Source organism: Lactuca virosa, chromosome 9, assembly GCF_052849685.1.
Source record: "Lactuca virosa cultivar CGN04683 chromosome 9, Lactuca_virosa_CGN04683_v6, whole genome shotgun sequence".
In the NCBI taxonomy this organism is placed as follows: domain Eukaryota; kingdom Viridiplantae; phylum Streptophyta; class Magnoliopsida; order Asterales; family Asteraceae; genus Lactuca; species Lactuca virosa.
In genome coordinates, this window is record NC_136434.1 from 162,930,013 (window position 1) to 162,940,590 (window position 10,578).

General features: G+C 39.4%; 1 protein-coding gene across 1 annotated transcript; it reads right to left on the reverse strand.

The window, feature by feature from the left end:
* Window positions 1-8,825: 8,825 nt before the first annotated feature.
* LOC145139968 (uncharacterized) lies at window positions 8,826-9,299 on the reverse strand. The gene has a single exon (XM_079073608.1). The coding sequence runs from the start codon at window positions 9,297-9,299 to the stop codon at window positions 8,826-8,828; it is 474 nt and encodes a 157-aa protein (XP_078929734.1).
* Window positions 9,300-10,578: the final 1,279 nt, after the last annotated feature.

The window sequence follows — 10,578 nt, forward strand, 5'->3', positions numbered from 1 at the left end:
CACAAGACACATAACGAACCAAACTCTTGTATTAGAATCAGATCGAATAAATCGAACTGACGGAATAGAGAAAACAAAAAGAGTTTGATCAACACGTGGATGCTTCGGAACAGAAAGAATAACACTACATATCTCTAATTCGTGCTTTCGGAGATACATATCAATTTTGTCAAATGACAGAATATTTCGATTGATTACTAAATCACGGATTTCATACTGTAATCCTTCCATGAATAACTAAATTCTTCATCGCCTTCATAACATGTAACATCTCTAGTTAATGATTGCTCAATTCTTTAATGAAGATCGTTATATTTCTATCGACCATCTCGACCATCTCCTTCTTGACTGAAGTTTCGTCATTACTCAATACATGGCTTTCTAAACCAATCAACTTTATCTTTGTAGATTTATATTAATCGGACTCCACTCTTTATGACATTAAGATTTGAATGATAATTATCTTCTTAGTCATTACCGAAACGAAGGTAACGACACACATGAATAAAATGGAATCATTTATTAGCTTCTTGGTAACCTTGTGACTTTTCCTGATCCAAGTGTGAGTCCTGTGCTTCCAGTAGTATAGGCCTCTACTACTATTCACACCTACTCATACTCGTCCCAAGTATTGTCTCGCAGTTCTCCAAGTCACCATTCAAAATCACAAAACAACTTATTACACATGAATGTGTTCAAACAAATACATACAACAATTTCTCCTAGACTCAACTAGGGTTTTCGCGTTTCTATCAAATATATCTTGGATTACTTAAATTCACCTTCCAAAATTCTTTTTATGCATATACTCGATTTAATATATCCTAATACTTTTCCATAGGTCGATAGAAATTTTACTTCCATTTCTTCATATAAATTCTTTCTCGGGTAGTGTCTACTCTGCAAGACATACTACACCCAAAATTTACTCTAGCAGTGTAAAGACAAATAGTTTCCAACTACTTACATCATCTTCTAACTCATGCAAACCATCATGCATATTTGTTTGTTTCATTATCCTTTCATGACATCGTCATTCCTGTATCTGAGTAAGTCTTCTTCTCATGGTTGTATCTTTTAAGTCTACTTCATAGGAGTCTATCCTAAGAAGTTTGCATTATAGTTGCATCTCAGCAAGCTCTACTAGCTTCAAATTGGTTCTCTGTCATTCCTAACTACAACATTTCTTCTCATATAATAATATGAGTGTATATCTTCTTCAACTAAGTACTCTACCTTACTCTAACAAGTAAGCCACTCAGCCTTTTGACAACCAAATAACCTATTTCACCATCCTAATCATGTATGTTAAAGTCGGCTTAACACACAATGGAACTTCCATAAGGATATGATAGAAGTCAATCATCACTCAGTATTATGAAATACTAAGTCTGAGCATCCTGTATAAAGTTACTACTCGAACTACATACTACATCATAAAGTCTTGGCCTATTGAGTCTAAAAACTTCATTAGCCTTTCCTTTGATCTTCGTTTAATTATTCTAAATCTTGTACCACATAAATTTCGATACTGTTGAAGTATTTATCACCATCTTCAGTTCTTCCGACTCTATAAACAATCACTGCTTCAATCTGGACAACGGTGGAACAACTTCATCGGTTATGCCAAAACATTTATCTTGCCCAAACGTGTTCCAAACGCACATCTTTCTTCCAAAGATGTTATTATATATCAAACATACTTTAAATGTATAATACCACTCTATTGGTATTAATACACTATTTACGATAACATTTTATATTTATTATTTTACGATATCCCGTGATCGTTTATTTATAAACTTATCGATGTCAACTATCATAAGTCTCTCTATCACTTTGAAAAGTTTCATGTAAATTCTATTACGGAAATTCTTAGAATTCTGAACATATACTTTTCTCATCTAAACCAAGGTTGGTAAAAGACCTTAAACTTTATCAAGTAATAGCAATATATCTAAGCAACTTAAGGCATGCTATATTTACTTATCATTTAGCACATCTTAGAATATAAGGCATATCCCCTCTTAATATTCTAGTGCTTGTGTCCATTAGGTATTCAACCTAAAGTATACCAGATACATATTGTATCATCTTCACTTAACAATTCATGTTTAAGTCTAGAAATTCTCAAAATTCCTAGTTCACATAAACTAATTCTCTAAAATTTTTGAAGTAACTTAATATCTTAGAATACTAGAGTTTATCACTACCCAATACCCCACTTAAGTATTTCCTATGGTTTGTATCCATATATTTACAATGATTCAGTTCATATATTGAACTTCCAATAATTTAAGTCTAAATACCAATCCATGGAATTTAGTTCACTTAAACCACTGCTTTGATACCATGATTGAAAGAACCCCTTTCTAGACTTTCATATTTCTGAAAGACCCAAACGTTCATACTTGAAAATATAGTTACTCCAAAACATGCGACATGCATATTTATAAAACATTATCTTACATTGATAAAGTGATTACAAAAGATTGGATACAAACCGACTATGTTTTAATATTTTACATAACTACCCAGGATATTGTAATTTTATACAAACATAAACCGAAATACAAGGTAATATTACAACTATTCTAAACCTTCCAACAATATATGACTATACTGGTTACTTATTCCCTGTAAATTTGTTAAACACTGAGAGGGTAAGCGGTGACGCTTAGTGAGTTCAATAATAGATACAATGTAACGTTATGCCATATATATATACTTCAATATGGCAGAAGCAAAGAGGAACAAGGAACAACAAAGGCATATGTGAATCATGTGAAAAACTTTCCATATCAATCATTGATTTGATTCAAAGATATACAATCAATGAGACATAACTATTTCCATACTTGATATATATCAATAAAGCTTTGGCCCAAATGGCACAGAAGATACTCAGGAATATCATTTTTGCTAGAATATTTAGGCTTTCAGCCTTATCTTAGCATACTGCCGAAGCCAAAGTGATGCCTATGTTATACACTTCATGGTCAACGGTTCATACCAATACCCAAGTGATGCCTATGTCATACACTTCGTGGTCAGAGGTACAGCCTTGCTATAAAAATAGCAGAAATAATAACACGAGATGATAACATGGAAAAGCACATAGCACATATAACACATAACATACAATTGTTCCTATATATTAAACTCACCTTGAAATAACCGGGGGTCAAAATAATAATTTGTGCAGCATTTCGGCTCTAAATATGACTTTATTTGTTGAAAACCGGGAGATTTATTGAAAACCGGGCTCTGCGAAGGTAGAGATTCAAAACCGAAAATATAATTTTTTCGGGATTCTCGGGAACTTCGGGGCGTGTTTCGGGCATTGGAATTAATCCCGGGGCTTCGGGGGAGGTCAAAATACTAAAAATATTGATTAAGGGTGAAAAAGTGTCAAAATTCTCAAAATACCCGGGAAGGCTCGCATGGCTCCTATTTATAGGGTGAGAGGCTCGGATCCGAGGGTTGAGAAGGCTGCACGCGGCAGCAGATGCGAGGCCCAGGTGGCTCGGCTCGCAAGCAGGCACGTGCCGGACAGCGAGACCTCGGTTCGGACAGGTGGCGAGGCGGGGCTTCGGTTCAGATAGCTGGAGGCTTCTTAGTGGACCGATCTTCGGTCCAATGGGGAAAGAGGGTGACGACTTCGGACCAATCAGCGAGTGCCACGCGAGGCTGCGGTCCAATCAGAAGACGCCACGTGGAAGCTGCATGCGAAGGATGACGTGGCAGCACTATTCATGCGAAATTTCTCGAAAAATGTGCCAATCTTGTAAAATCCATAACTTTCTCATACGGGCTCCGTTTTTGACGTTTTTTATATGCACGCGTAGGGAAAATTATGCTCTACAACTTTCGTTTAGACTTCGTTGGAAAATTTTGACTTTATTTTTATATTATTATTTTTAACAGACCGGGACTGGTAAATCCGTTAAAAATTCATAACTTCTTCATCCGACGTCCGTTTTCGTCAGACTTTTTACCGTTGTACTGCTAATGACGAGACCTTTGATTCTCGTTTAGGTTGTGTCGCCTAAAAATCACTCGATCTAAAATTCGAGTTTTTAGCTGTCTACTGCTAAGCTGAAACTTGTAAAAATCATAACTTCCTCATACGAAGTCAGATTTTGGCGTTCTTTTTATCAAAATTCTTGGTTTAACGAATACTACGAATTTCATTTAGATCACTAAGGCTAAAAAGTAGTTTATCAAAAACTCACTTTTTACGTCATTCGGCACCGTGCCGGTTTTGTCGCGGATCTTCGATTGGTCATAACTTCTTCGTTATAACTCGGATTTCGACGAGGTTTTTGCCTACATGTTTCTAACGAGATTATCTACAACTTTCAATAATAAAATTTTACTTATTTCATATTTTATATTTTCGCTAAATTTCAGTATTTGGCTTTTAATTGGAATCTCATAAGACTTCTAATATTTTATGAGTGATTCTAAACATAGTTTTACTTCATTTCTAGTAAAAACTATCTGTTAGAACTCAACACTAAATTTCACATAATATTTCATAATATTATTAACTTTTCAAATTACATAACACGATTTCAAAACGTGTATGTTACAGTTTCGTGGTCCGATCTAGCCCACTAGCCATAAGAAAGTGCCCCTCGGTTAGAATGTTCCTCACTCCTCACAACTTCAACCCCACGCCAAGAAATAAAACCTAGCAAAAAGATAACTCGGGCCGAAAATGGCAAGGAACGAGCTATGTACAAAGGTTGGCAAACCATCATCATCTAGAAGAATAAGTGCTTCCACCAAAACAAGACCATATAAAGTGAAGAATCGAGCACGTGATGAGAAAAGGCATCATCGTAGTTGCCAACAAAAATGATATCTAATTAGAAGAACATCAAACTAGAAACTAATTACATGAGCTAGAATCCGAAAAACTAAACATTTACAAAAGCAAACAAATGGATACAACTCCGTGGCCCGCCCCCCCCCCCCCCCCCCTTTTTTTTTTTGGACAACAAAACCCCAAAGACATGTTACAAATACAATAACTTAAGACACAAAGAGGAAAGCACTAAAACAATATATAATTACATTCGCATTTTATGATTGCTATAATATCCGACTTTTTGAAGATTTTATTTTATTTTATTTATTATCTTCTAAAGACTAGAACCAACAAACATAATGTTCAAATTTCACCAAAGATCCAAAATTTGACTTCTCCAAACAACTTGGATATGTACGATATTTCACGCACACAAACTACACACTAGACTTTATTGAAATTCTTGGGTAAATTGATTTTATTATTATTATTATTATTATTATTATTATTATTATTTTGTTTTTTTTTTAAAAAACAATTTACTTTTGACTCACAAAACAAAACTAGAAAATGGGTAGTTGTCTCTCTCTCTCTCTCTCTCTCTCTTTTTTTTTTTTTTTACCAGAGGAGTTTTACAAGTATAGCCTGAAAATAAAAATACAAAACTATATACAACTATAAGCAGAGTCTAAGTCTAACCCAAACAAGAGGCCAAACGAGCACAACTACACTAAGGCTAATTCGAGATCAAGTGGGAAAAATGTGTCTAAATCATAAAGTAATGAGATATGATGTGAATTGTAGCTGTTAGACACTAAAGATCTCAAAATAGCAAAATCTATCTTTTATTCCTTTCTTTGGGGTTTGATTGTGGCTTGTGAGGAAAATTCAGGTGAGGGACTAGTCGACACGGGGCTAAGTTGTCCCCCTACTTATGCCACACTTGACATGAGTTGATTCATATGCAGAACTACTTGCACTCTCTCCCCACGTATATATAAGAGAAGAAGCAACAACTGAAAGTCTCTAAGAGCGATTCTTATTTGTTATGTGAGTTTCCAAAAGAATTGTATTTAAGGTGTGTCGTGTATTTCAAGTAAAGATGTTCGGAGATGAGAATAAAGAGATAACAAAAATGCATGAATGCTTATGCCCTAAGCTAAATGCCATGCAAAAATAAAAAGGGAAAAAGAAGAAAATAAAATCTTTTTTGAGTTTTATAAGGATAAGAAAAATGAATGCAATTTAAGGCTAAAATGCTATGCAACCTAATTAAAATGCATGAGAAATCAAAAAGAAAAAGGGAATACCCCACCCTAAGCTTAGAAATAAGCATTGTCCTCAATGCTTGGGGCGAGGCGAAAGTACCTAAACCGGGGGATCTGGAGGAGGGTATGGGTATTGGGGGTAAGGGTAGGGGTAAGGTGGAGGGGGATAAGGGTGGGTGGGTGGAGGGTATGGATAGGGAGGAGGAAGTGGGACGTTCTCAAAATGGTTTTGTGATTGGTGCCACCCCCACATATGGTGCATATGTTGGGACATGATTTGGTTGGAGATACAAAGAGCCTCGAACCGTTCGGCAAAATTGGGGGGAAGCGGGTAATATCCGGGAGGTGCTTGGGGCTGGGCGTGTTGTGGACCATGGGTGGGCTCATCATCGGGCTCGTCATCCACATGCATCTCGTCATCATCTTGATCCTGGAGCGCATCCTTATTGACTGACTGAATGATGGTCCTCGCAAGTCTCCACTGAGTGCGATCGTGGAAGATGAAGTTGGTGACTCGAGGGTCAAGAAGAATGAGATATCCGACCCCTTGAGGACAATACCATGTGAAACTGTTCCTGTTCCTTCGGCGGATGTGATGCATGTTTGTGAGAACACGCTCATCCAAAAGAGTTTTATTGTCAACAGGTTGGTATTCGTCTGGGAGCTCGATGTCAAGACCGCGGGCTAAAAGGGTGACAAATCCACCAATGCAAATATCACCGGACGCTTTGGTTCTCATGAGTGCGCATTTATGGAAAAAGAACGAAGCAAAGTCCGGGATTGGTGGGTTTTCACGTTGTGTCATGCACCAAAGGAAGAAAAGCTCATTTTTTGTGACTTGACCGGCTTCTTTTCGGGCAAAGACAGTGCACACCAAGATGCGATGGGCAATACGGAGGCACGGGTGAATGATGGAGGTTGCTTTATCTCGACCGGCACATGAAAAGATACCTCCGGTGATTTCCGTACAAAAGGTCTCATGGTTGAACTCGGCAGGTAGGATGTCGAAAACCGTGGATGTGTTCGAAGAAGGTAAGCCCAAGATGTCGTTTATTGTTGCAAAATCAATATACCTTCGGTCCCCCAGAAGTTGGAATGCGGCTTTTTTCTTTTCGCTATCGAACCCGCAATCGGCAAGAAACTCTCTAGTAGGGAGCTCGTAAGTGTGCGCCATGAGATTGAGAAGGTTTTCCCACCCTATGTTACAAAACAATTGGGTGACCCCCTCAAGAACCCCTAATGAGATGAACGTGGGTTTGCACACAAATTTGGTGGATGCAACCTTTCTACGCAGGCTTTTCATGTAGTTTTCGGCCGCCTTGGCATCCCGAAATCTTGGAATGTCGGGTGCATCATTTTGATTTCTAGCTGGGGCTTTGCCTCGGGCGGCAGCCGGGCGTTTTCTAGACGTAGACATGGTCTACCTGCAAGAAGAACAACAACTACACGAATCCAATCCCAACAAATGATGTTTTCAATTCAATTTCCCAACCGACTCCCTATAGACTTCTAAAACAATTCAAAAATCAATGCAGGAAACGTTTCCTAGACTCAATAGATGCAATACCATACAAATTGTTGTTCTAAAACATGCATATAAGTTAAGGAAAGAATGTACCCGTTTTTGGAAATTTGAAAATTTTGCGCGCCAAAATTCGGGATTTGAAAATCTTCCAACTCTCCACCCAAGCTTAAAGCTTTGTTCAATATCCCGTGAGAAGCAATTTACCGCGAAAACCCGAGGAATCCGGCAATGGCTTGAAATTCCGGCGAAAATTTTCCCGCGAGCTTTGAGAGATATTTTTGGTGGGGTTTGTAGCCTTGTCCAAGAGGAGCACAATGGTGGTGTCGGAATCGCAAGAGGTGGCCGGAAAACGGCCGGAAAGTGGCGGTTGAGTGCTGGTGGCGCCCGGAATTGCAGCAACAGATCGGACCAGATTTTTGGTGGGGTTTGTAGGGCTCGAAAAATAGAAGAGAATGGCGGTTGTTTCACGAAATTCCGACCGGTGATTGGACGGGAAACTTAGTTTTAGTTTGAAGGTGGAAGAGCTCTAATGGAGGTTAGGGGAAAGGAAGAAGAAGAAGTGGGAAGGAAGAAGGGCCGGCTGGAGAGTTCTAGGTTTAAGTTGCGGTCAAATATGGTCAAGACGCGGTCAACGAAGGTCAACATGTCACGCGGACGCATCTGCGAGTACACGCGGTCCATTCGTACACGCGGTCGAATTCGGAGATGGTACGCAGTCCGTTTTAATAACCCACGCGGACGGACTTGCGAGTACACGCGGTCCACGTGTGGATGCTGAAAACGGTCCATTTGTTCGACTGTTCACGCGGTCATCTTTCCGAGCACGCGCGGTCCGTTTGTATAAACACGCGGACAAACCCATGAGCACACGCGGTCCTAGTGAAATAACATGAAATCCTCCTGCCTTCTGATGTTGGACTCGGATATATTGGGAACCACATGCGGTCCATTTGTTTATTAACGCGGACACACCCCCGAGTACACGCGGTCCGCGTGAATGCTGCAGCAATTTTCTCAATTTTCGCCCTTTGACCAAAACGAACACCGGGTCTTAAAATCCAACACTCTTTTATTGCAAGAAGGAAGAAGAAGAAATATGAAATGCAAAAAGGATCTATCTACCACATTTATTCGAAATTAGAAAAGATGAAAACTTGAAGTTTTCCAAAAATGCCCTTCTTTAACGTCTTTGGCGAGACGTCCTTCCCTTTCGATTTCAGTATACCGGGGCATCCAATTGGATGAAATCTAAGACATTTGCGTTAAAACCTTCATAGAAAGGTTTCAAACGATGTCCATTGACTTTAAAGATTTGCCCTGTTTCTTCACTCTGGATCTCAACCGCTCCGTGCTCAAAGACTTTTAGCACAACAAATGGACCTATCCATCTTGACCTCAACTTTCCGGGAAATAATTTCAATCTCGAATGGTAAAGCAAAACTCTATGTCCCGGCTCAAAATGCTTGCGGGTAATGGACTCGTCATGGAAGAGCTTCGTTTTCTCCTTGTAAATTCTCGAGTTTTCATAAGAGTCGTTTCTCAATTCTTCCAACTCTTGAAGTTGAAGCTTCCTATGCCTTCCCGCCTCATCGATGTTGAAGTTGCATTGCTTGACCGCCCAAAATGCACGGTGTTCCAATTCCACGGGAAGATGACATGGTTTTCCAAAAACTAACCTAAATGGAGACATTCCTATCGGGGTCTTGTACGCGGTCCGATAGGCCCACAAGGCATCATCAATCCTCGAACTCCAATCTTTCCTTGAAGGATTCACCGTTTTCTCAAGAATACTCTTCACCTCACGATTTGAAAATTTCCGCTTGACCGTTCGTTTGAGGATGGTAGGCGGTAGAGACACGATGGGTCACGTTGTACTTTTTCAGCAAGGCCTCCATCATCTTATTGCAAAAATGCGTCCCTCGATCACTAATTAAAGCCCGAGGCACACCAAATCTCACAAAGACATTAGATTTCAAAAAGTCGATAACCGTTTTGGCATCATCCGATCGTGTGGATTTGGCCTCAACCCACTTAGAAACATAGTCAACCGCGAACAAGATATAAACGTTGCCAAATGAGACGAGAAATGGACCCATGAAATCAATTCCCCATACATCAAAAATTTCACAAACAAGGATTGGATTTTGTGGCATTTGGTTCTTTTGTGAAATGTTCCCTGTCCTTTGGCACCGTTCACAACTTTTGCAAAACAAGTAACAGTCGCGTGACATGGTTGGCCAAAATAGTCCACACTCAAGGACCTTTCTCAAGGTCCGGCTAGGTCCGAAGTGTCCCCCACAAGCAAATTCATGACAAAATTGCAATATGGATTGATGCTCTTGTTGGGGCACACATCGCCTAATAATTTGATCGGGACAATGTTTCCACAAATAAGGTTCATCCCACACATAGTATTTTGCATCACTTTTCAATTTATCTTTTTGAGCATGTGTGAATGTGTCGGGATACCTTTTCGTGACCAAAAAGTTAACGATATCGGCATACCAAGGAGTAGATTGAGTAAGGGAAAAGAGTTGCTCATCCGGAAACTCGTCCCGCAACGGGAGAGGAGTCTCATTCGAAGTGATTCGGCTTAGGTGATCGGCAACAAGATTCTCGCATCCACTCTTGTCCCGGATTTCCAAATCAAATTATTGTAATAGTAAAATCCACCGGATGAATCTTGGCTTTGCATCTTTCTTTGTCATTAAGTACTTGAGAGCTGCGTGATCCGAATACACTATAACTTTGGTGCCAAGTAGATATTGCCTAAACTTCTCCAAAGCAAACACTATGGCCAATAACTCCTTCTCTGTGGTATAGTAGTTGCTTTGAGCATTGTCTAGTGTCCTGGATGCATAGTAGATCACATGGGGGGCTCTTCCATTCTTTTGACCCAAAATGGCGCCTATTGCATAGTTGTTTGCATCACACATGATCTCAAAGGGGAGATCTCAATTTGGTGCTTG